Source organism: Bos taurus, chromosome 9 (assembly GCF_002263795.3).
Source record: "Bos taurus isolate L1 Dominette 01449 registration number 42190680 breed Hereford chromosome 9, ARS-UCD2.0, whole genome shotgun sequence".
Classification (NCBI taxonomy): Eukaryota; Metazoa; Chordata; class Mammalia; order Artiodactyla; family Bovidae; genus Bos; species Bos taurus.
Genome location: NC_037336.1, coordinates 94,924,980 through 94,951,670, shown reverse-complemented (window position 1 = coordinate 94,951,670; position 26,691 = coordinate 94,924,980). Strand labels below are relative to the sequence as shown.

At 50.3% G+C, this 26,691-nt stretch overlaps 1 protein-coding gene and 1 long non-coding RNA gene across 7 annotated transcripts in view; one reads left to right on the top strand and one right to left on the bottom strand.

Annotated features, from left to right (window-relative positions):
* Nucleotides 1–26,691, bottom strand: part of TULP4 (TUB like protein 4) — a 201,354-nt gene that overhangs the window by 11,216 nt on the left and 163,447 nt on the right. For 4 of the 6 annotated variants that reach the window (XM_024997115.2, XM_024997118.2, XM_024997117.2 and 1 more), the window contains 8 exons: nt 22,998–23,178; nt 21,043–21,177; nt 17,463–17,629; nt 8,537–8,761; nt 8,343–8,411; nt 7,355–7,589; nt 4,451–4,595; nt 742–886 (listed from right to left, as the gene is read on the bottom strand). In XM_024997115.2, coding sequence (XP_024852883.1) covers nt 742–886; nt 4,451–4,595; nt 7,355–7,589; nt 8,343–8,411; nt 8,537–8,761; nt 17,463–17,629; nt 21,043–21,177; nt 22,998–23,178 — 1,302 coding nt within the window. The remainder of the gene's footprint in view (nt 1–741; nt 887–4,450; nt 4,596–7,354; nt 7,590–8,342; nt 8,412–8,536; nt 8,762–17,462; nt 17,630–21,042; nt 21,178–22,997; nt 23,179–26,691) is intronic. The other 2 variants (XM_024997116.2, XM_024997119.2) reach the window with 1 other exon arrangement.
* LOC132346144 (uncharacterized) lies at nt 21,171–23,140 on the top strand. Its single transcript, XR_009495884.1, has 3 exons — nt 21,171–22,140; nt 22,759–22,879; nt 23,056–23,140. It is a non-coding gene; the product is annotated as an uncharacterized lncRNA (long non-coding RNA).

The window sequence follows — 26,691 nt, the reverse complement described above, 5'->3', positions numbered from 1 at the left end:
TGTAATAGCTTTGTATGGTGACAGCCAGTAAGCAGACTTATCATAGTGACCATTTAAAAACATATAAAAATACCAAATCACTATGTTGTACACCAGGAACTAACAATAGTGTTGCAGGTCAGTTATAGTTAAAAACAAAAACCTATATACATACATACACTCAGCTTATAACCCAAGGGAGGAGATAAGGCTTGTAGTTATTCACACACAAGGGAGTCATGAGAAAGGATAAGGGAGCATAAGCAGGATGCACTGGCCTTATTGTGGCTAAGCCAGGGAAGGCGGGCTTTGGACAGAGGTGGTTACACCTGGAAACCTGAAGACAGAAACCACGGGGAGGAGACAAGAAGGTGGGCCCACTGACCGGGAGATGCAGTCAGAAAGCGGAAGAGCGCAGTCAACCTCGAGGCAGTGGCCCCGGGGTGAAGGGGGCCAGGAGGGAGGCAGGCCGGCCAGACGTGGGGCTGCTACCAGGGCTGGGCTCCTGGGACGCTGGGAGTCACTGAGGGGTCAGGAGCGGTTGGGGGTCCTGCGGTGGACGTGAGGAGATGTCTCAAGCAGAGCTGCCTTGGAGAAGGCTCTCATGGTAGCCACAGGGATCCCCGAGGTGGGAGAGAGACCGAGTGGGACAAGGAGGTGACAAGGGCCCCGAGGGGCTGCCGTCCCAGGCACGGAGACGGTCGCCAGGACTCAGCGGCCCTCACCCACGTTCAAGGGGGAAGGGCAGCGGGGCTCCGATACCTGAGTGATATCTTCAAAGGGGAACTCCCTCCGCGCCAGGCTGGGTGAGCCGATGGACGGCTTGCGCATGGGCAGGCGAGGAGAGCGGGAGAGCTCCTGAGCGGCGCGAGACAGCTTGGGGGACTTCCGGGCCTCGATGTTGATCCTGCAGAGACCAGGCCAAGGTCAGGCACCACCCGTGGGCCCCCGGGGACGCCACACTCTCAGGGGCGGGGCCCTTAGTTTAATGAAGTCCATACCGCCTGCTTTTTTGCCTTATGAACGTGAGGAAAGAAGGACAGAATTGTATGTGGAATAGTGTCTATTTAAAAATAAACTGCAGTTAGATCAAGTGATTTATTTGTAAGGAACTTTTACTTGAGGCTTCTCTGGTGGCTCAGATGGTAAAGAATCTGCCAGCAATGCAGGAGACCTGGGTTCGATCCCTGGGTTGGGAAGATCCCCTGGAGAAGGGAATGGCTACCCCATTCCAGTATTCTTGCCTGGAGAATTCCAGGGACAGAGAAACCTGGCAGGCTCCAGTCCATGGGGTTGCAAAGAGTTGGACACAACTGAGCAACTAACTGGAGAAAGCAATGGCACCCCACTCCAGTACTCTTGCCTGGAAAATCCCATGGACGGAGGAGCCTGATAGGCTGCAGTCCATGGGGTCGCTGAGCGTCGGACACGACTGAGCGACTTCACTTTCACTTTTCACTTTCATGCATTGGAGAAGGAAATGGCAACCCACTCCAGTGTTCTTGCCTGGAGAATTCCAGGGACGGGGGAGCCTGGTGGGCTGCTGTCTATGGGGTCACACAGAGTCGGACATGACTGAAGTGACTTAGCAGCAGCAGCAGCAGCAGCAGCAGCAGAGCAACTGATGCTTTCACTTGAGAATTAACTTTTACTTTCTACTAAAGTGGGCCTCCCAGGTGGCTCAGTGGTAAAGCATTCACCTACAGGGCAGGAGATGTGGGTTCAACTCATGAGTCAGGAAGAGCCTCTGCAGAAGGAAATGGCAACCCACTGTAGTATTCCTGCCTGGGAAATCCCATGCATGGTGGAGCCTAGTGGGTTGCAAAAGTGTCAGACACGACTTAGCAGCTAACCAACAACAACACATAGTGTGTTTAGAAATGCATTCTGTCAGGGGTTTACAAAATTAATCCTGGGGAAAATGGCGGGTGGGAAGAGTTATTTCTCACCTGAAGGCCACAACAACTTCACAGGTCCTAATACATGATATTTGGATTTCAAAAGACTGACCTAGCATTTTGCCACTATATTTAAACTAAACTAGCAGATCTAATGGAGAAGGCAATGGCAAGCCACTCCAGTACTCTTGCCTAGAAACTCCCATGGATGGAGGAGCCTGGTAGGCTTCAGTCCATGGGGTCGCTACCAGTCGGATGCAACTGAGCAACTTCACTTTCACGAAATGGAGAAGGAAATGGCAACCCACTCCAGTGTTCTTGCCTGGAGAATCCCAGGGATGGCAGAGCCTGATGGGCTGCTGTCTATGAGGTCGCACAGAGTCGGACACAACTGAAGCGACTTAGCAGCAGCAGTAGCAGATCTAAAGTTTTCCTTCAGTTTCCGTGGTTATGACATAGGGGACATGTGTTTAACGCCAATCTGCCTCAGAGAGTACAGTATTATAAAGATGAATATGGTAAGGCTGATGGCACTCTATGACGGAGCAACACTGAGTCTCACATATATGCGCTTGCTGCTGCTGCTGCTGCTGCTAAGTCGCTTCAGTCGTGTCCGACTCTGTGCGACCCCATAGACGGTAGCCCACCAGGCTCCCCCTCCCTGGGATTCTCCAGGCAAGAACACTGGAGTGGGTTGCCATTTCCTTCTCCAATGCATGAAAGTGAAAAGTCAAAGTGAAGTCGCTCAGTCGTGTCCGACTCTGTGCGACCCCATGGACTGCAGCCTACCAGGCTCTTCCGCCCGTGGGATTTTCCAGGCAAGAGTACTGGAGTGGGGTGCCACCGCCTTCCGCGCTTATATGGGCTTGAGGACTCGATAAGACATCTAGGGCTGAGGAGGACAGAGCTGGTTAAAGCTCTCGTGTTGAGGACAACCAGCCTGGCTGCCAGGTGGGGGGATTCACTTGGAGACGGCAGGAAGGAGGGCCAGCTCTGGAGACTGCAACACGCAGGAACTTTAGAGGATATTTAGAGGTGAGGGTCTCAGTGACGATCAATGCACCCTTTAAGGAAATCGGTGTTCAGGCCAGGGAGCTGGGACAGGGAATGCTGGGTTTCTTATCTATAACAACAAAGGCCCTTCCATCTACTCTCAGCGTTTTGCCATTCCTTATGACAAACTTTAGGATTATTATTTTTTAGTTCACTACTTTCCCATTACAGAATTATAGGCATGTAATTGACATTTTCTTTAACACATTACATACAATGTAAAAACCTCTTCTTTACTCTTCTCAAAGTAGAAGATAAAACAAGATTGAGAAAGGAGTAAGGCAGGGCTGTCTGCTGTCATCCTGCTTGTTTAATCCATACACTGGGCACATCATGAGGAATGCCGGGCTGGATGAGTTGCAGGCTAGAATCAAGATAGGTGGGAGAAACATCAACAAACTCAGATATGCAGATGATACCACTCTGATAGCAGAAAGCAAAGAGGAACTAAAGAGCCTCCTAATGAGCGTGAAAGAGCTGGCTTAAAAAGAAATATTAAAAAAACTAAGATCATGGCATCTGGCCCCATTACTTCATGGCAAATAGAAGGCAAAAGGTGGAAGTAGTGACCGATTTCCTCTTTGTGGGCTCTAAGATCACTGCAGATGGTGACTGCAGCCATGAAATCAGAAGATATTTGCTTCTTGGCAGGAAAGCTATGAGAAACCTAGACAGTGTGTTGAAAAGCTGAGATATTGCTCTGCCGACAAAGGTCCATATAGTCAAGGCTATGGTCTTCCCAGTGGTCACGTACAGTTGTGAGAGCTGGACCGTAAATAAGGCTGAGTGCCAAAGAATTGATGCCTTCAAACTGTGGTGTTGGAGAAGACTTCTGAGAGTCCCTTGGACAGCAAGGAAATCAAACCAGCCAATCTTAAGGGAAATCAACCCTGAATACTCATTGGAAGGACTGATGCTGAAGCTGAAACTCCTGAATTTTGGTCATCTGATGCAAACAGCTGACTCAGTGGAAAAGTCCCTGATGCTGGGAAAGATTGAGGGCATAAGGAGAAGAAGGCGCTAGAGGATGAGAGAGCTGAATGGTATCACTGATGCAATGGACATGAACTTGCGCAAACTTTGGGAGCTGGTGAGGGACAGGGACGCCTGGCGTGTTGCAGTCCATGGGGTCGCAAAGAGTTGGACACGACCGGGTGACTGAACAACAATTTGACATTCTCTTTAACATGCTACATACACTGTAAACCCTCTTCCTTACTCTTTTCAAAGTGGAAGATAAAATAAGCTCCCTGGCTGTGACCCCCATAGCACCCACCATCGGTGCTGACCCCTGGAAGTCCTGTGCGCTTAGCAGACCTCCTCCCGGACGCCTTTTTCTGTTGCAAAGGAGAGGATGAGGGAAGCTGAGATGGCTGCAGGCAGGCCTTCTGGATGAAAGGTGGCTGCCTTTGCTGCCTGTGCCCCTCAGCTGTCGATTTCAGTGGGACTCTGCCGCAGACACACCTGACACATCTCCAGAGACACACAGCAGGGAGCACACTCCTGCACATCCAGGTTACCTTGGGAGTTTGGGTGATTTGCTAGCTCGGGAGATTTTGGGAGACTTCTTGGCAGCCCAGTCATCACTCAGTTCAATGTCGCTGGAGTCTGAGCAGTTGCAGCTGTCGATCATGGTGGAAATCAAGCTGTTTCCATAGATTTCATCTGGTGAGACATCAAGCAGCAACATTTAGGGGAGTGACGCCCATTAGCCCCCAGCAGTGGTCGTTACTGGAAACCAGAGGACAGACTCACTCCACAGGCCGTCATTTTTAGTCTAGAGGTTGAAACAGGAAGGGGCAGGACAGTTTTCCTTCTACATTTTCACACTACTCCAGTTGCTATCAACACGGGTATGAACTGTAACACCTCTGGAATGTAAAAAACATCCTGGCCACATTTACTGTATGGAAAGCTGGAGCCAAATCGGCTGTGCTCTTGCACCACGGGAGCCCCCAGTATCGGTCTGGGCCCACACGGGCTCTCAGCAGCCCTGGGACCCAGGCCACGCAAGCGGCTTGCCGACTCAGGGCCCTCCCAGCCCCATCACTGCCCCCTGGGGGCCTGCTGCTGACCCGGGACCTGGGAAGACCCCCCAGTGGGTTCCAACCTGCTCTGAGCAACGGCTGGAAGAGAACCCCAGCAGCAGACACTGAGCGACAGCTTTGGACTCCACGGAGGGGCCCGTGTGGGAGCCAGCCGGCCACCAGGCCAGAGATGGAGGCGATGTGCGGGAGTGGGCTGTCACAAAGCCACAGAGCAGATGGAGTTCATGTTAGACTTTTCCCCCAAAATACCCTTCTCCTTTGCTGACTTCCTCATCCCCTGGGGCTCCAAGAACATTATCTGGCAAAATAATAAAGAAGCTGAGTGAAATTATTTCTAGAACATGAGAGATCTGGTCGTTCAAAAGGGCTACTTACATCTACAAGGATGAGTCTGTTCATTCAAACCAGTCTCTAGGTTTCTGAGCATATGGAGGTGACATCTGCAGACAGGGGCCTCTCGGAGGCCACAGGAGGCAGAGCAGAACAACCAGGCAGGGAGACCGCTGATACCCCGTCTGTGTCACCACCGCAGCCCTAAACTGCTGCCCAGACCGGGGAACACAACTCCTGCACCCAGCAAGCCCCAGTGCTGGGCATCCGAGCCCCATCACCCGCCCCGAGTAGTGCTTTATCTGTAATTAGATAATTACAAACTATTCCTGGATCAGAGAAAGCTTGGCCACGATTCAGAAACCCCTGTGAGCCCACAGGACGCTTCCACGTGTTCCTGAGCAATGAGCCAGTCCACTGACCTGAGCAAGTTCTGCAACACACTGTCCACTCAGCACTGACCTACTTGTGTAGGCCAGGATTTCACCATTGCTATGGGACTCACTACTTGCTCTTTTTCTCACTAATGTCTTAGTCTGTTCAGGCTGCTATAATAATATACCACACACCAGGGGGCTTATAAACAACAGAAATTAAAGTCTTGCCATTTTAGAGGCTGGATGTCCCAGATCAGGGGACCGGCATGGCTGGGTTCCGGTCCTGCCCTCTTCGGGGCTGTGGACTGTGGGCTTCTCACTGTGCCCTCCCGCGGCAGGAGGGGCCGGGAATCTTACTGCAGCCCTTTTTATCAGGCACTGAGCTCACGATACACAGGCCCTGCCCTCTTGAACTCATCGCCTCCCCAAGGTCCCATCCCCTAATACTACTGCCATTCAAGCAGCTGGAACCAAGCTGTCAGACCAAACTATCAGCGAGTTATTTTTTTTTTCACAGTGAAAATGCTCAGAGCAAAGGTGTCTATGGAGCGAAGTTTATGGCAAAAATACCTCACATGGGCTTAGACAACAGAAATTTACTTTCTCAGTCTGGAGGCTGGAAGTCCGGGATCAGGGTGCCAGCAGGATCAGGTTCTGGCGATGGCGCTCTCCCTTCCTGCTGACAGTCCCGCCTCATGTCCTTACACGGCATGCACGTGTGGACAGACCAGAGACCTCTCTCCTCCTTGCAAAGCCACGATCATACTGGATTAGGACCCCACCCTTACAGCCTCCTTCAGTCGTAATTGCCCCTAAAAGCCCTGTCTCCAAACATGGTCTGCAGCACCCTAGCCTGCTGCCCTGCTCAAATTCTTGTCCCTCTCCTGTGCAAGATACACTCACCCCGTCCCGGCAGCCCCCAAGTCTTCTGCCTCATTCCAGCATCAACACTCTTGTCTAAAGCCCAAGGTCCCATGTAAATCTAAGTCAGACATGGGGGAAACACCGTGTACAATTCACCTGAGGCCAAACTCCTTTCCAGCTGTGGAGCAGTGGAAGCAGACAAGCTATATGTGTCCAAAATACAGCTGTGGGGGCAGGTGCAGGGGAGAGTGCTGTCCGAAGGGAGGGAGGAAGGAGAGGGAGGCTCCCGGGAGAACTGCGCAGGGAGCACCTGGGCGCACTCACGGAGACCAGTCTGGGGGAGCTCCTGGAAGGACGGGCTGGCCCATCATGCGAGATCTCCATGGATGACTGGGACACTACTCTCGGCAGTCAGCTAACAAGCAGCTAATGGTGGATGAGCAAGGAGCAGAAGTAAGATTCTAGAGGGAGGCTGAGGAGTGGGCTGGAGGTTCAGAAGCTTTAACTCTCTTGTTCCCTCTGCCCACCCCCCCACTATGGCCTTCACAGCACATAAGGTCCTCAGTGAACACCTGATAAGTAACCCGCAGAGGCAGCTGCTGGCTGCCTCTCACCACAGCCCCGACCCCACAGAGCCCTACGGAACGCTTTCACAACCCCGGCAGAAGCAGCATTTAGAGAAGCCTTAACTTTTAACAGAGAAACAGCGGCCTCAAGGGCCCTACTGGCCAGCCGAGGCTGGCTCGTGTTTCATCCACAGGTCCCACTTCCGCACTGGCCGCCGTGTCCCGGGGGAGGGCCCCACCTGCTCGGCTGTCGGTCCGCGGGTCCATGATGACGAACTCGGGCCGAAGCTTGCTGACGCGCCGGCCCTTGAGGATGGGGACCAGCCCGCCCAGGTGCTCCAGGTAGAGTGTGTAGCACGGGCCGCCCACCTCCGGGTCGTCCTCTGTGCGCTTCATGGTGCAGTGCAGCCGCTCGCTGCCAGCCGACGGGTAACTGACGAAGTCCCGCATGTTGTTGGGGTCTGGAATTGGGGGCTGCAGGCAGGACACGGAAGGAAGAGCATGTGGGCCTCACCGGTGACTCTGTGCTGGCTGCAGCTCAGGACTCACAGCTCTGGGGGCCCATGGGACTCTCCCAGGAGCTTTCAGAAAGACCTCAGCCAGGACCCCACCTCAGACAGTGGAACTGGAACCTGTGGGCGGGCCTGGGCACAGGCATGTTCTCAAAACTCCACAGGTGACTCGAATGTGCAGCCAGGGTTGAGAATCGCTACTGCAGAACTAAGACTGTAAACCAACTCGGGGTGTGGGGGGGAATCATAACAGGTTCTAAAACTCTGATGTTTTAGAGAAAAAGTAACCAACAAGCCAATGTGATACTTAGAAGCAAGACAGAAAACAAAAAAGAGAATATTGTACAGAAAAGAACCTAAGGAGCAGAGGGAGGCCCAGAGGGTAGGAGGGAAAGCTGCCCTTAAACAGCGACTGGCAGCACAGTCCACCCACTCCAAGAACATCCTAGCTCCTGGGTTACTGCCAAGTTACAGCTGGCAGTCAGTGCTGCGTGGGGTTGGCCTCCTGAGCACAGGGGTGAGGAGAACAGACCCTAGGACTGAATGGGGCCCAATCCTGACCACTCCAGCAACTGTGGATGAAGAGCTATCTGACTTCCAGGAACACGTGCCCTGCTCTCGCACACGGGAATCACGGCAGCGGCTGCCACTGAGTCAGGACTGAACCGACAGACTGGTCGTTGGGAGGGCCACGCGGTCAGGCTCGGAACGCTACCTGTGCCACGAGAGGATCAGTTCCATCACCCAGGACCAATCTGCCTTGGACACGGACACGAGGGGCGGACTGCACAGGGGAGGACAACGGCAGACTATGGGTGCCACGTGACTGGTGCTCCACACCCCACCCTCCTCCCTGCGGTCCTTTGGGGGCAGGCGGGCAGGGTGAGGGAGGAGGCGGTGGGGCTTCACCTTGATGGTGGGAATGAAGGCAGTGGAGAGGTAGGAGCAAAGGCGGGGGGGCAGGGTCAGCTTGTTGACGTCCTTGTCCTCACGCAGGGCGCTGGCGATGGCCTGCTGGCACAGCAGCTGCAGGCTGGACACCCGGTGCTCCACGCGCACCACGTACAGGGCCGGTCCCGAAGCCATCAGCAGCCGTGAGTCCCGGTGTCCCCAGCAGATGGACACGATGGGGCGCTGCCGGGGAGGGAAGGGAGGGTGAGTCAGCCTGGACTCTTGGGAAAGCAAACCGAGGTCACGCACCCCGTGTCGAGCAAAACAAAGTCATCTCACAGATCTGCAGCAGGTTGGTTTTAAAAAGCACAATAGAGAACATTAGATCCATATGATAGTCAGTACTGTCGGTGAATAGCAGTTAGGTCCCCAGGCCAGAGCCCAAAGCACCAGAACGGTGTTACAAAACTCTTTCACATGGATTATCTCATTAAATTAGGTGACAAAAAAACCTAACTGAACTTCATATAATGACATTTCTGCCAGGGGATGCACTTAGCCTGGGGTACAGTAACCCCTTTTCCTTACTGAGGCCCTGACTACTTGGATCCTGAAGTAACCAGTAGTAATCCAAGGCTTGGAGGGGTAGTGAGGAGGTAGACCAGATAGCCCATCACTTTGGTCCTGACAAGGACCATTTTAGATAGTCAGGTCAACACTGGATTCAAGCCACAAGCTTGTGACCCAGGGAATATTATATAACCCTGGAAGTCTTGTACTTTTTCATGAGTAAAATGGGGGCTGTGAGGATTAAAAGAGACGAAAAGATGCTTCTGGGACCCATCACAGGTGACAACCCAGAGATTCTCAGCTATCCTTGAGCTGACAGGGTAGGAAAGGGCAGAGAGAGGAACACAGTTTCTGTGGCAGCTGCCCTAGAGGTCTGTGGATGTTATTTGCTTTGAAAAAGGAGGATGATAGCCAAATACGCGAGTCAGAAACTGGCTGCGTCAGGGAAAATAAATCCAAAGCTCAGGGGTTCCATCGGCCAAGGAAGAAAGAAAGAGGTGGAGGGCTGTGATGGAGAAGCAGCAAGAGAATCTGCTCCTTCCGATCTGGGCAGATGGAGTCCTAATTTAATGGAGTCCTGAGGGGCTGCCAGGATTGGAAGAGGGGACACCAGATCTTGCATATGAAACAGATAGGAGGAGAACTTTCACGATACTTCAGTGACAATCGTCGAGATAAAAGGAACACATGAAGACACTAGCTTAAAATAGCCTCCAGGGTCAGCTAATTCTGGTTTCAAATTAAAAACAAAATGCAAGGCTGGAGATAATTCATCTTTCACTGTCATCACAGCAAGGCCGGGCAGCCGCTGCATGGGACCATGGCCGAGGTCCCCTGGAGGAGGCCCATGGGGCCTGGCGCTCAGTCTGGGGCCTTCAGACTACTTCCAAGATGGGCCTCCTTGTAAGAGGATCCCTCACAGAGGGTAGACCCAACAGAGAACACTGTTAACTGACAACAAGATGTGATCACAGCCGATGACAAGGCAGACAACACAGAAAAAAACATACCCCCTAAACTTCTTGCCATCAGCAACTACCTCCCCATTAGTGCAGTTTAGGACAAAAGTTCTTTTAGTAGCATAATCATGCTTAGTCATACTATAATATATAAGTGTATCAAATTCACACCCTGTACACCTGAAACTCACAAAGTGTTCATATCAAATAAATCTTAATAAAGCTGGAAATAAGTTAAGAAAATGAACACACACCACAAAATCCTTTTATACCTTGTGTATACTCGCACAGGCGCTTACACGTCCTCCTCCTCTCTACAAGGCTCGCTTCCTGCTGGTGCTCGCCTTCTTGCGCTGTTCACTGGGGCCCCAGCCTACGAGCCCTCACTATAAGTGCTGTGTTGTCTCAGAAAGCACAGGAGTCAAGGTGGCGGCACAGACACAGGGTGGGGCGCCTCCATCCAGCGGCCTCGCCCTCAGCCATTTCTGGGGCCCCATCTGTAGGTGGAACAGGCATTCCCCGGTCTCACCCAACCCAGCCTCACACACAGGGCATGTCTTCTCCAGGCACGCCCCCCTGCCCAGGATCAGCTGCAGCCGAAGAGAACCGTGTCTGCCCAACATTCTCTTCCAGCAGATACACACGACTCCCACAGATGATGTTTTTGTTTGAACAGCTGTCGTCTGCTAGGGAAAAACTCAGATGCAAATCTGTAGGCTTCATCGCTTTCTCAAACTGCACAAAATGACTATTTTTAGAACCAAGGCTAGAGGTGTGGAGTTGATAATATTCAGATCTTAATCTGTTGTAGGTATTTTGCATGTAAATCTGAGGCACAAGACAAGACACTGAGCTGCATTTCGGGAGCACTGGTGTGGCAGGAACCTGGTGCCCTGGTGAATGTGCTGGACAGACACAGGTGGCCCCTGGCTGGAGATATGCGACGTTCACAGGGAGCTGGGGAGCAGCTGTGGACAGTCAGGCTGCCCTCTCTCTGTGGCAGACGCCAGCCCCGTATGAGGAGAGGGGAGAGTCTGCTCCCTCAGCCTCCCTGGCCACAGTATCACGGATGGTCAACGGCCGGTTTCAACTCCTTACAGCAGATGAAGAGACGCCAAGGAGCTCCTGACCTCACTTCCTGCTGCCACATGATCCGTGCCGTGCTTCCACCAATCAGACTTGCCTATGAGCTGTCATCAGTCCGTCAGTGAGCCCCTGTACAGTGTATGTAGTGGGCCGGACACCTGCTGGGCATCTGGGGACTGACACAGAAGAAAAGGAATTCCCTGCTTCATGGGTCTGAGGCTCTGAGGAAGGAGGGGAGACAGGAGGGTCTTGGGCTCTGTGACAGGGACAGACGGTCTGATGGTGTCAGATGGTGACAACGCTGCAAGGTAAGAGCAGTAAGATAAGGAGCCAGAGGAAGAGCAGGGGTCATTTCAGGCAGGGGGACAGAGAAGGTGTCCCCGGAGGAAGTCTCAGCTGAGGCCTGACACGAGGGAGCTGTGGATGTGGACACAAAGATGATGCCTCTGACTGGAGCCCAAAGCTTCCCACTACTCCACCAACTGTGTGCACTGCATGGGGTCCTCTGATAACTCAGCAAAGTGAAAGTCGCTCAGTCGTGTCTGACTCTTTGTGACCCCATGGACCGTACAGTCCATGGAACCTCCAGGCCAGAATACTAGAGTGCATAGCCTTTCCCTTCTCCAGGGGATCATCCCAACCCAGGAATCGAACTCAGCTCTCCTACACTGCAGGCAGATTCTTTACCAGCTGAGCCACAAGGGAAGCCCAAGAATACTGGAGTGGGTAGCCTATCCCTTCTCCAGCAGATCTTCCTGACTCAGGAATCGAACTGGGGTCTCCTGCATTGCAGGCAGATTCTTTACCAACTGAGCTATCAGGGAAGCCCCTAAAAACTTGAGGGGAATAAAAATAAAAAGCAGGATGTCCTTCCCTCGTTAAAGATAAGCTGTTCAAGTGAGATTAGAGTCAACAGACCACAAAAGGGTCAAACCAGCTACACTGGCCTGAGAAAAAGAAAAGGTGGCCACCCAGTTAGGTGGTTTCTGGGTGATGAGGCCCTGCTGGGGAGTCAGACCCTGGGAATGTCAGAGAGGTCTCCTGTTACCCAATCACCTGCCTTCCTTTCTGTTGTTCTTTAGTCGCTCAGTTGTGTCTGACTCTTTGCAACCCCATGGACTACAGCCTGCCAGGCTCCTCTGTCAATGAGATTTCTCAGGCAAGAATACTGGAGTGGGTTGCCATTTCCTTCTCCAGGGTGTCTTCCCAACCCAGGGATTGAACCCACATCTCCTGCATTGGCAGGCAGGCTTTTTTGACTTTTACCACTGAGCCACCAAGGAAGCCTAAGCTCCCCCTAAGAAGGTGGGTATCTCTTTCAGAGGAAATACGCTTCAAATGTTTCATAGCCCCAGACAGAAGAGGGTATTCAACATTTGTACAGGCATGTACACAGAAGGAAAGCCTTCAAGAACAGTTCACTTGTAAATAGACCAAGGTGGTGACTAGTCACCGTAAAACTGTGTTGGTTGGTGCCATGGACAATTCTGAATATTAAGTTACAATGATTTGACCAAAAACTAAGCCACAGTAATAAAAGCTGGCTCAGGACTCACTTACCCAAACCTCCATTTTAAAAGAACACACACCATCCTTGAATTTTGTAAGCAGACAACCCCGGAAAGAACTTTTTCATCTATTTACAGCAAACAATGGGAAAAGAATACCTATGCCAGCTTTGTGAGAATAGGCAGAGTTAATTCTCAACAAAAGGAGGCAAGTACAGTTTTTGCTAAAAGAGTCTCCTTCAAGAGCACAGGAAGTCAATGACCATAATCACTCGCTTGACTTTTCAGTGTCCACACTATCTTCCTCCTCTTTTAATTTTTTATCCAAATATCTTATATTAATACCTGAACCTTACAGAATGTAAGGCGATTCTACCAATCTGCCTTTAATACAGAAAAAGTTCATAAAGCTAAAACACACAAACCCCCAAAATCCAACAATCTAACCAAACAAAACCAAACAAAAACACACTGATCTGAATTACTGAAGCCTTTGAACTGCAGTCAGTGATGCTAAACCTCAAACTCTGTGGTCAGATGATCAGATATGCAATTACATATGTGCGTACTAAGCCGGTTCAGTCGTGTCTGACTCTTTGCGACCCAATGGACTGCAGCCCACCAGGCTCCTTTGTCCATGGGGTTTCCAAGGCAAGAATGCTGGAGTGTGTTGCTATGCCCTCCTCCAGGGGCTTTTCCTGACCCATGGATCCAACTCTCGTCTCTGGCGTTTCCTGCATTGGCAGGCGGGTTCTTTACCATTAGCGCCACCTGGGAACCCCCAATTACATAGAAATGGTCACAGATAGCAGCTGGTGAGATGGGACTCTAGACTTTTAAAGTATGACAGGCAGGAAGGAAAGGAAAATGAATTAGAGTGCATTTCCTTCTAAGAGCATCAGCCTCAAGCATTGCTGCTGTGAGTAACTCAGGAGAATCCGTTTTAAGGCGAGGCTGCCACCAGTCTGTGCCGGGCACTGGCTTTGTGCGTAATAACCTACAATCTCATTAACTTGGAAATAAATTATCCAATCTAAACTGCATTTAGTTCTTTTTATAAACAGCCCAATAAGCTGCCTAACTTCCTTCCTGCCATAAAAACGTTCCTGCCTTTGGACAACTTGAACAGCACAGTACAGACACGTGATTCTAGAATCATTACAGATGACAGTTAAGCTGCTGCCACACGCAATCGATACTGTACTTGGTTTTTAAGAGCATCATTATTTAACTATATATTATTGAGGCAATTTTTCAATGGCTCAAACAGAGCCTCAAATGAAAACAGAGTCAACAATTTATTAAAATGCAGGGATGCTATGTGACTATCTTTTCCAAAGGTAGATAAGACAGCCAGTCTCTCTTATCTCTGAGCCTCAAATGGCTTAAACTCAGGATCTATGCTAGTCTCATGTGATAGCTGATGAGAACGCTTGCAGATGGTTAAGATCATTGAGCTTCTACTGCATTCTAAGCACAGTGAAGATCAGAAAAATAGAGAAACTGTGGTCTTTAAGAAAGTAAAACAAATAAACAAAAAAAGTGTAATATGTGCCAGAGGTAGTATACACCCTGACGGTTCACAGAGAAGAGGGGTCGCAGTCTTTGGGCAGATTTACCAAAGGACGTGGCTGTGTGGACAACAGAGACGATGGATTTCCCCAAGCTGAAATGGCCGGGAAGGACAGTCTCTGTAGGGGGGATGCAAGGGAAGGGTGCCCTGAGTCAGACAGAATCATGGTCGATGCTCAGTGCACTGGGAGTGCACTGGGAGTGTGTTTCAGCGCTTCAATTCACAAATGCTCTAGCAGACATAAAAGATCTTAAGTCAGAAAGGGCTGAGAGTTCCCAAGCTCTCCTGCTTGTCTCTCAGTGAGCCTAGAGGTAGAAAGCTGGCATGAGATCTGATTGAGGGCACACAGCCTGCTGGGTCAAATATTCAACAGAAAGAACTAAGAAACCGTAACTGTCCATCCGTCAATCCACTGAACACGTACTTACTGAGCACCTATACTAAGTTCCAGGAAATAGACTGGCAGTAGGGTCACAGTTACTGTGTAAGCAAGGTAACCTCTTCTTCAATCTCAAACACACAGGGACTCCAATGTCTACGTCTGCTTTGCCACACACACTGGCCTCCTGCTAACGGCCTCAGCTCTGCTCCACTTCAGCGCCTCCCGGGTCCGCCTCATCACTTGGAACCACTTCACTTCTGAAGCAGGAGTTTGAATTTCCTATCCATGCACCGCTTCCCACCCTGTGTTTATCACTTCTTTCTGAAAATGCCTGATTATGACTTTTTTTCTGGCCAGTATCAGGTCACAGAGCTTCTTCCCACTCCAACTCCATGGCTGCCCATTTCTGTAACCTTCTTCCCAGTTCCCTAAGTTCCTTCCATTCTTCATCTTTCTGCTACATAAATTTCTCCAATTCCTAGTATCAGGCAGCTTGTACCACTTCTGCCTCTAGGGGTTGCAGAGGCGGCCTGGCCTGGGCAACACTGAATCTCACTTTAAAACCACGCTGCCCTTCTCTGGCTGGGGCGTGACTCCAGCTTGTTACCTTGACTGGCTCCTACATCACCTTCTATACCCCAGCACTCAGAGCTCTGAGCTCAGGGCCCAGCTGCATAGGAGCCCCGCAAAATATGTTTGCTGGATGTTTGAACAGATGAACAAACAAATATGCTTATCTGCTCACAGAAGATTTTACATTGTCGAAACATACATTTAAATCCTGTAACTTGGGACCTTCCCAGCAGTCCAATGGTTAAGAATCTGCACATCCACTGCAAGGGGCTCAGGTTCAATCCCTGGTTGGGGAACTAAGATCCCACATGCCATGCAATGCAGCCTATATAAATAAATAAATAAAACTAATACAAATAAACATTTTTTTTTTAATCCTACAACTCAACAACAAAAAAACCAAACAATCTAGTTAGGAAATGGGCAATGGCCTTGAACAGACATTTTTCTAAGGAAGATATACACATGGTCAACAAGTACATGAAAAGATGCTCAATGTAACTAATCATCTGCTGCTGCTGCTAAGTCGCTTCAGTTGTGTCCAACTCCGTGCGACTCCATAAACGGCAGCCCACCAGGCTCCCCTGTCCCTGGGATTCTCCAGGCAAGAACACTGGAGTGGGTTGCCATTTCCTTCTCCAATGAATGAAAGTGAAAGTGAAGTCCCTCAGTCGTGTCCGACTCTTAGCGACCCCATGGACTGCCTACCAGGCTCCTCCATCCATGGGATTTTCCAGGCAAGAGTACTGGAGTGGGGTGCCATTGCCTTCTCCAAACTAATCATCGGGGATACACAAATCAAAACCACAGTGAGATCCACCTCGTGACCATCTGGATGGCTACCACCCAAAAGCCAGAAAACAGCAAGAGCTGGCAAGGACGTGGGGGGTCTCTGTGTACTTCTGGTGGGAGTGTAAACTGGAGCACCCACTGTGGAAACAGTATGGAAGCTCCTCAAAAAAGTTAGAAATAGAATTACCATATAACCTAGCAATTCAACTTCTGGGCATTTATCCAATAGAACTGAAAGCAGCATCTCAAAGAGATATTTGTATATTCCTGTTCACAGCAGCATTATTCATAATAGCCAAAAGCTGGAAGGAAACCAGACATCCACTGATGGATGAATGGATGAACAAGATGTAGTTGTACACATACAACAGCATATTCTTCAGCCTTAAAAAGGAACAAAATTCTGACACAGGCTACAATGTGGATGAAATAAGCCAGACACAAAAAGACAGACACTGCACGGTTCCACTTACACGAGGTATGCAGAATAGTCAAAAATTCACAGTCTTACACGATGAAACAGTTCTGGAGATTGGTTACACAATAATGCAATACACTTAAAAAATGGGTGAGACAGTAAATGTGTATTGTACTACAATTAAAAATATATGTATTTAGATAATTAGAGCTGGCATCTGGATTCCCAGGTGGCTCAGTGGTAAAGACTTCACCTGCCAATACAGGAGACACAAGACACATAGGTTTGATCCCTGGGTAGGGAAGAGCCCCTGGAAGAGGAAATGGCAACCCACTCTAGTAATGCTTGCCTGGAGAATCCCATGGACAGAGGAGCCTGGTGGGTTACAGTCCATGGGGGTTGCAAAGAGTTGGACACGACTGAGCACACACACAACTACAAATTTCCTAAAATCTGGCACACCTGTCTCTCTGATGAGCTGGGTCAGACTAGAACGTAAGTCCCTAGTTTATTATCACCCCCATCAACCATCAACTCACGCTCAGATCTATCTCCACTATACCTCCATGAGAGTGGAATTGTGTCTCCACTGTAATTGATCTACACCAGATCAAGCTACAGACTTCTGGGAAATAAGAACAAACAGAAAGGGGCCTGCATGTGCACACTTTTTAAAAGACCTTTAAGCTTTCCTATTTATTGTTCAACAATAATTTAGCTTAAATGGAAAAGTATATTACTGGCATAACAAAAAAAATCAGAGTAAATAAACAAAGATGCACCATTTACTTCTCTGCAAGTTGCTGATTTTTACTTTGTAAAGATGATAAACACTAGCTCACTCTGCTTACTCACTGTCCACCATTTAGGAATGGAAACGGATACATTTTGGTTAAAAGGCAAAAACTTTTTTTCCCCTTACTTCTTCTGGTTTATACCCTATAATTTAATTCATGGTCAACAAAAGATTAAAGTCTGCCAAAGAAAATTACAATGAGTAGAAGCAGTTCACGAGTACTTAATGGAAGTTGGGGGCAAATTAACACACTGCTGTCATAGCGTGTGTCCGACACACGTCCTTACTTGCACAAGCGTGTCCAGGGTAAAGATGTGCTCCCCACGAACGTTGTAGAACTTGACCATGGCACTCTTCAGAAGAGGGCCATTGGGGAGGTCACTGAACTGGCTTGGGCGCTCCATACCAGCAACTGCCAGGAGGTCTCCCTGCGTGCACCACTGGGCCACCACCTCTGAAACGAAAAAGAGGGAGGCAGTCAACATGAGCTGGCGGGGTGGGGGGGGGTTGTCTGTTCGGAACTCTCATTTAAGGAGTTTAAGAAATGGAGCCACTGAGCACGTACAACGGCGTCCAAGTTTCTCTTGTGAAGTCAACGGAGACTCTGAACACAGATGTTCACTACATGGGTGGGGAGTGTTCACTACATGGGTGGGGAGTGTTCACTACAGGGATGGGAGTGTTCACTACATGGGTGGGGAGTGTTCACTACAGGGATGGGGAGTGTTCACTACATGGGTGGGGAGTGTTCACTACAGGGATGGGAGTGTTCACTACATGGGTGGGGAGTGTTCACTACAGGGATGGGGAGTGTTCACTACATGGGTGGGGAGTGCTCACTACATGGGTGGGGAGTGCTCACTACATGGGTGGGGAGTGTTCACTACAGGGATGGGGAGTGTTCACTACATGGGTGGGGAGTGTTCACTACATGGGTGGGGAGAGTTCACTACATGGGTGGGGAGTGCTCACTACGTGGGTGGGGAGTGTTCACTACAGGGATGGGGAGTGTTCACTACAGGGATGGGGAGTGTTCACTACACAGGTGGGGAGTGTTCACTACACGGGTGGGGAGAGTTCACTACATGGGTGGGGAGTGTTCACTACATGGGTGGGGAGTGCTCACTACATGGGTGGGGAGTGTTCACTACAGGGATGGGGAGTGTTCACTACAGGGATGGGGAGTGTTCACTACATGGGTGGAGAGTGTTCACTACATGGGTGGGGAGAGTTCACTACATGGGTGGGGAGTGCTCACTACGTGGGTGGGGAGTGTTCATTACAGGGATGGGGAGTGCTCACTACATGGGTGGGGAGTGTTCATTCCATGGTTGGGGAGTGTTCACTACATGGGTGGGGAGTGTTCACTACATGGGTGGGGAGAGTTCACTACATGGGTGGGGAGAGTTCACTACATGGGTGGGGAGTGTTCACTACAGGGATGGGGAGTGCTCACTACATGGGTGGGGAGTGTTCATTCCATGGGTGGGGAGTGTTCATTCCATGGGTGGGGAGAGTTCATTCCATGGGTGGGGAGTGTTCATTCCATGGGTGGGGAGAGTTCATTCCATGGGTGGGGAGTGTTCATGTAAAAGGGTGGGGAGTGTTCACTACAGAGATGGGGAGTGTTCACTACATGGGTGGGGAGTGTTCACTACATGAGTGGGGACTGCAGGTTCCCCTGAAACACACCTAAACCAGGAGAAAACCAGACACGATACATCTACTGCAGTACCAGCACTCCCACGACGAGAAGGCCACAACTACGAGAGTGCAGGTAAGGTCAGAGAGCCCACCACTGTCCATCCTGAGTGTCCTTCCCTCTGCTGTGACCCCGACTCCCAGAGAGGACTCAGAGAGCTTACAAAAGCTCCAAGTGAAATGCAAATCAAGAGCAAAGCCTAAATTCAGTTCATTCGATGTTCTGCGCACTACTAGGCAGATGAAGTTCAGATAAAGGACGGGTCTGTGTATCAAGGCCTGGACTTTCACCCAGCATCTGGGTGATGTGATGTGGGGTCTCAGAAAAGAAGACGATTCCTCTGCTGGATGGCAGTGTTGTCAGACACACTGTCACAGAGATGTGATGCTCACCTACGAGCCATTCAGGACCTAGAAGAAATGGTTATTAAACATTGTGTCTAATTCCAATGTGAGCGATTCACTTATTCTTGCTGGTAAAACAAGTTGCTGGTACAGTAAGATTTATGGTGTAGCTTGTTTTCCCTCAAGATCCTAAAACTGGATCTGGCTTATCCGGAGATCCCTGAATCTGGAAGCCCGTGGCCGATTCTGCAGAAAGGCTGGAGTTGAAAGGTGCACCCCATGACAGGGATGGGTTTCAGAACTTGGTCTAGATTTCGGCAGTTCCTGAGCTCCACCTGTGATCTCAGCAGCTCTCTCTCATTCACGTGCGGCACCGATTCTGACATCAACACCGAGCACATTCTGAGGTCACTGAAGTTCCCCAGTTTCCCTGGAAGACTGAAAAGCAGTCCTGGGAGAAGACAGCTCTCCAGACCCCGGGAACTGAAGGCCCACTTGTCAAGTCAGCTGCAGACGGAATCTAGAGACAGATCCCAGCAGAGGGCTGAGAGGACGCAGTTATGGACAAACACAACATGGTAAAATCTCTACAACTGGAGGCAGTAAAGCATCAGTAAATAGAGGATTTTTCTTATAGACAGGCATAAATAAGGTTGAGTATTGGGTGGGCCCAAAACTCTGTCCAGGTTTTTCCTAATAGGTAAGTGGGTGGTGGCCCCCACAGGACGGGCCCAGACACACAGCAGATGCACAGCAGCTAACACAGGGAAGCCCAGGGTTCAAGGCGGCCATCTGCTAGATGGCGACATGTGAGTAAGGATCTTAGTCCAAACGTTTATGAGCAAATGCACAGGGATTTCTTTGGTGCAGTTATAACATTACACTGAGATGGCGGTAGTTCCCAAAGGTATGTCATTCTTTTGAAAAGAGTAAGTTTCATAAGAATAATGCCATTTCTTGTTCTGAAGATTATATAACCAGGAACATAAAAGGATGCAGTGACAAGTGTGGGCCCCTCAATACTGAGCATGACCCAGGCCTGATCCACGACAGGCATGCAGCCATCAGGGACGCCCGGCCCCACCCCTTCCTTAGACGCCCACATCAGCGACGCATCTATTAGCCGTTAGACGTGTGCGCACTTGTGTGTGTGTGTGTGTGCGTGAGTGCGCCCGCACATGTGCACCTGTGTCCAGAGACAGGGAGGGAGAAAGAAAACGAAAAAGAAAGCGAAGGTTCCCGTTTGCCCCACCTCCATTCAGATCACAGCAGGTCCTTTTAACACGGGGACCAGAGACCACCCTGGAGCTTCTGCACTGCACCGTCCAACCCTGAAGAAACAGACTGGTTTTCCAGAGAACGCATCAGAGCCACCACCTCAGGAGACTTCCTGAACTGCACATTTCACAACACTCAGAATGCTGATGGACACCAATTTCCTCCTGAGACACCACTTCCTACCGCCCCCTCAGGAGGCCGTCAACCACTCACCACTGACCTTCACACGGACGCCTCGATTTGACAGGTTTGTCGCAACCACCAGCTGCTCAAGAAGCCTCAGAACCCTGGGGGCTCCTGTGTGTTGTCTGGAGGCGAGCGCCCCCTGTCCGAGAGGACCGCTCCTCTCGAGAAGGGCAGGTGAGGACGAAGTGACTGTTGGGAGAGCTTCCTCAAGATGAGACTAGACAGGAATCGACTGGTCAGACAAGCAGAGGAGCGAGAGGAAAGACCTTCACGGACAGACTCCATTAAGCCCTGTAGAGGCCAGTGGTCAGGAGGCCTGGGAGTGACACCCAGCTCGCAAGGCGGGCGGCTCCGTACCTTTCAGCCCTGACTGGATGATGGTGGGAGACAAGTCGTCATAGCTGTTCATCAGGCTGATATCTCCGGAGGTGAAGCTGACAGTGAGCAGGGGCTTGATGTTCTGCACCGGGATGGGGTACGCTGCCGGACCATCTGCGGGAACAGAAGTGCTGGGTGAAAATGAGGTACGAGCACGTGACCTGAACCCAGGCCTGCACCTGCAGCCCTGCGGAGGCCTGGAAACCACTAACAGTGCAGGCCAGACCCTGGGCTGGGGGGGTCACCCAGGAAGGTGGTGCTGCACAGCATCAGGCTCTAACCACAGGGGCACGGGGGGAGCCCCGGACGAGAGGTGGTGGGGACAGCAGCCCTGTGGGTACCGGGCGGGGCTCCCTGGGCTCTGGGTGCCCTGCTGAGAGTTTACCAACCTGCGTGTCTCTGGTGATATGCAAACGTGAATTACTTTAACATCACGTGACATAGGAGGATGGGTGGGAAGGTTGAAAACATTTTCTTAATCCTGGTCCAAGGTACCGAAAGCTGCCTTTCAACACTGGACGCACTTTCACTGAACATTACAGGCATCGAGCAGCCACCGTGAATTGTTTTTACCAAAAGAGACCCCACATCTGGAGGAGGCCCAGACTGGCTGTGGCTGATGCCCAGTGTGCGTGAGTGTGAGGAGACGTGTGTGTGTGTGTGTGTGTGTGTGTGTGTAGACGTGTGTGTGTGTGTGTATTAAGGAAGGAGCCCTGAGGGGTGCTCCTCTGCGTCCACCCCCTGCAGTGGGTCAGCCTGACACCTGCTCGCTTGCCCTGCTCAGCTCACCTGTGGAGGCTCTTATAATAACTGTCCTCTGCTTCACTTTTAAGATACTACAAATACTGGCCTCTGTGCTCGAATTCCCAAGGTCACCAGGAACACCCTGCTCTCTCTGAAAGTCAAGTTTCAGTCTCCTCCAAACTGCCCCACTGCTTCTGAGGAGGGGAACCGGTTAGAGTGCAGCTGGGAACTAATGCTGCTCTTAGACTTCATCTGGACATGCTCCATCACCTTGGTCTCTGGACCCTGTTTCTGCCCTAGTAAGAGGGGAAGAGCAAGTATGCATTCAACCCAGTAAGTCCTGTTTTAAAAGTATACTGAGCCGAGTGCTGAAAGACACCAATCTGATCACTGCCACCGGCAGTCAGTCCTTCCGTCTCACTACTCATCTCACTACCTGTCTCCTTTAAAAAGAAAGGCCCTTTAAAAGGAGCAGGAATGGGACCCCGGGGGAGAGTCAGAGCCCTGGGGGGGCATGCTGAGGGCTGACAGTGGGGACGGCCAGGCCAGCACCCACCCCCAAGGCTTCTGCTCTGGGGCCTCAGGCATGCTCAAGGTGGCGGGGGGAAGCAGAACCCGAAATCACCCCCACCAAGGGGCTGAAACCATCTATCATGACTGGGCCAAATGTTCACAAACTCAGATGTCACCTACTCTAACATCACTGTAAGGCTTGGAGGTGGCGGGGTGAGGGCAGTGGGTTCTTCTGAACTGAGCAAGGGAAGATCTTTTGCCTGAAATAAACAGGCAGGGACATGGCAATGTGCTGGCCTTCGTCAGGGGCAGAACTAACTAACCCTTTCCTCACACAGCCAGGGTCACCGGCTTCAGTAATGTTACGGATCTAGAGCACTATGGGTTAGGACGTAGGAACAGCACAGCAGTTCTCACCTTCAGCTCTGTTCTCCCTAGGCACCACCCCCCAATACCTCAGGGTCACGGAAACGGCCATCAGTCTCGTTCTGCGTCTAGGAAAACCAGTGGAGGGCCAAGCCACCCAACCACTGATTCTGCGAAAAGGGATGGCAGAGAGGTAGGTGATGGTCCCATCCAGGTCAGAGACTGGGTGGGCTGGCTCTGCCCTGCATTCCACTGAGAACCCTGCCCGATGGGAAGGGGTCCTTCTCCTCCTGCCCTCCCAGCAGGGCCACCTTGGGGCGGGGAGTAGTCGTCCGAGTCGGTGTCGCTCTCGCTGCTGTCCTCCACCAGGAAGGCGGGGTAGTTCCAGGACATGCTGAGGATGCCATCCGACTCGTGCAGCAGGACGTGGGCCAGCATCCGGCCATGGCAGTCCATGACGATCACCTGTCCGTCGGCGGTGCCGAACAGTACCTGCAGCAGAGGAGCAGGACTCCCGATGGGCGGGCAGAGAGGACAGCGGTTGTGGCCCCACCCCACTCCCACCTCAATGTGTTCACAGGACACAATACTTGAGAACTGGAAGAAGAGACCAGTTAAGCAAAGGAGGGATACACAAAGCTTGTTAGCTGGCTCTTACTGGAAGAATTTTAGTCCTCTATTAGCGAAAGGGAACTAGTGCTGTAATAAATATGTTATGTGGACGCTTTCAAATAATGTCAAAATCACTGTCACATTTTGTGGGTTGCTTTTTTTTTTCAGTTGGAGGAGGAGGGTCAAGAAGAAGATAATATTCTCTTATTTTTCTCTAAAAAAATAAAAGAAAAGCAGCAGCAGAGGATCATCATGTGCAAGTGTACGTAAGCCTGTTTATCTTGTTGTTCCACTTCACTGAGAATAGTACCAGGGCTGACGTATTTAAGTAATAACGTTATAGTAAATTAATGGTATTAATATATTAAGTGCTTGCTTTGTGCTAAGCACAATTCTAACAAAGTTTACCTCATCGACTGTCTGAATAATCCTGGCAGCTAAGCGCCAGCACTGCTGGCGTGGAGCTGAGACAGAGCTGACGCCTTGTGTACTGAGGGCTGCTCCTGGGGGCCCCAGTCACCCGCCCTGAGCACAGGAACGTGCTGGGGTGCGGGCAGGCACACGGCCAGGGCTAAGCACAAGCAGGCAGAGGAAGGCTGGACGCGGGGGTCGGGGTGATGGTGGGCGCCCGCCATCAGAGCAGCAGAGGAGCCGCTCACACTGCTGGAAGCCCCCTGACCGGCGTCATTCTGATGGGTGGCCCTGAAATCTTTGTATTTTTTGTGTCTAATGAGAATTCTCTAATCGTTAGCAACTCATTGTGAGAACCATGCAAGTTATTTCCATTTTATAGATGCAGAAACAACTTAGCAGAGCTCAAGTAAGTTGACAAAGTCATTAAGTGGTCAAGCCAGGGCTATTTACCTAGAAAGACCAGGATTTACATAAAGGGAAAGTTATTTAAGACTCTTTAGGTCCATGCCTCTTTCTGCTTTTAAGATTCTGACATGGAGCTTTTGGACCTAACAAGAGCTGTGGGTACAGTGGACATTAAATAAGTATTTATGGTTACATGAGAGAGTTAAAGTCAGTGACAATCAGAAGGCAATCTTAGGACATAAATCCAGATGATTAAGAAAGACTAATTGCAAAAGAAGATATATTTCATTTAAGCAGTAATAAGCTGACAGAATTTACAGAGCTGTTGAGATAAACCAATTGTCCATCAAATATTCCTTTATACATGAGCTACATTTTAATGACTGGAAAGTAAGAAAAAAAAAAGGAAAGCTGAAACAGTTTTCCTTCAGGGCTGGTGATGAATCATTACTGAATGCTGCTTACAGGAAAAAGAGATAAGTTGTACTAGGAACACAGTAAAAGTCATTTTAGGAAAAGCTGAATTCTTGGCTGCCAGCATTGAAAATGAGTATCCACCAGCATGCCCACAAGGACCTCATGAGACGTGGGCGGGGGGGGGGCAGACCCGGCAGGTGTCTCGTGAGCAGTCTGCAGTGCAGATGAAGATGGAACATGACCTCTTATAATTTCAACTACAATTTGCATATTTCAGAGGAGGAAGATGTATGGGCAGCCCTCTAAAGTGACATCCCAGGACGCAAGCTTTTATTCTCCGCTTCCCACATCCTCACTCACTTGTTCAAGCACGTCTCAAGGGCAGCGTTATACCTGGGAGCGTGTGAAGGGGTTATTTCACAGTTATGACTTTGTTTCTCATAAACATAGCTCATGAGCAGCCAACAGCAAACAGTTATTCTTCTCAAGTACCCAGAATTAAAATGTTTATCAATCCCAAACAAGCTCCCTGGGCCCTTCCACTGTAGTTCCCAGTCTCCGCTGGCATGGCGATCCTCACTATTCTTGTGTCTTACTGTGTGGCTATCTGATCTGTCTGACTTCCGTGCTAGACATAAGCTTTTGAGGACATGGACTGTGTCTGCTCTCACTGCGCTCTCCCCAGGGCCTGTCCTCAGAGGACACACAGCAGCCTCTGTGAAGGGAGGGAGGAAATGAAGCATTGTTTGAGTAACACATTTTTCCATTTTGGAGAACAGACACCATCTAGTTCCTGAATGAAGGACTGGTGGCTTAATGAGTTTTCAGTGTTCAACATCACACTAAAGCAAAAGAGGACAAGAGAACCAGCCTCCAAATTCCCCAACATTAATCAACTCCGACTGCAGCTCTCTTGGAAGTTAATGCACTGTTAAGATCAGGGAGAAGGAAAAAGGCATCCCTGACGCTTGAGCTGTCAAGCAGCGACAGAGGAAGTTACTCTGTTTTGGAACAAGTATGTCAGATAACTGAAGAACACTGATGTGATGTAAAATCAGATTTCTGAAGATCTCCTCTATTACAAGTTCTTTAAATGCCTCATCACTTTGAAATAGATAAAGCTTCTCCAAGCCAAGGACTTCAAAGGAACAAGACAACAAAGTCTAAACAATAATGAATACACATATGGGCAAAGGCATCACTCTCTGCAGCCTCTCCTCCCTGCTTCTGGGGCTCTGGACAGACTGGTCTGGCTCCTCTTGCCCAGGCTCGGTCTCCTCCTTTAGGCTTGGCCCAGACCCTTTCCCCTCTCTAGGAGGTCACAGTCATGTCCATGGCCTGGCTTGGTCCCTGTCCAGGCCATTCCCCTAAGCTCCAGACTCACACACTCCAACTGCCTGCCAGCCTCTGATCCCCAGATGTGTTCAAGGCCAGGCCCGTCAGAGTCAACCTGTCCCTGATGAGGTGCATGACCTCATCTGTCCCCCGGGCCAACACACACAGCAGGTCCTCTGCCGGCAGAGACTGTGGTTTGTGCTTTATCTCCGGTGTCCGGTACGGGGTCTGGTATGTAACAGGGATTCAGACATCACTTGTCAAGGCTTTTGAGACCCACCACACAGACTTGTCCTCACTCTAGCCATGGTCCCCACAGTACTCTGTTTCTGTGGCACCATGAGCTTCCCGAGGGCAGGTCTGCGGCCATAGGCTCTCACCTGCTGCCAGTCACCAGTGGACGCTCAGGGACTCTCAGTAAATGCATTTCTGCCCAAAGCTTTAGCCTTTGCCCAAGTTTTCCTACACATGAACAGCTTCTTTCTTTTCTTCTTTTAACTAGATCAATGCTCAAATTTTCCCATAAAACTGGCCTCCAAAACACTTTTAGTTATAGATAATTTAAATTTCTGTCTCATATTTTCCTTACTATTTCTGTTGGACTGCAGGCTTCACCGAGGGGTGGGAATAATGCTCCCTCTGTAATATGTACACTAAGAACCAAAGATGGTAGAAACCTGCCAGCCCTTGGGTTCAATGGCTGTCCCTCTGGACACGGGACACTGCTTCAGGGCAGTGTTTAATACCATTGCAATGTTTTTTAAAAATTATGGTATCCACATATAATCTCTCCATTCTAAACTATTTTTAGATGTAATCATT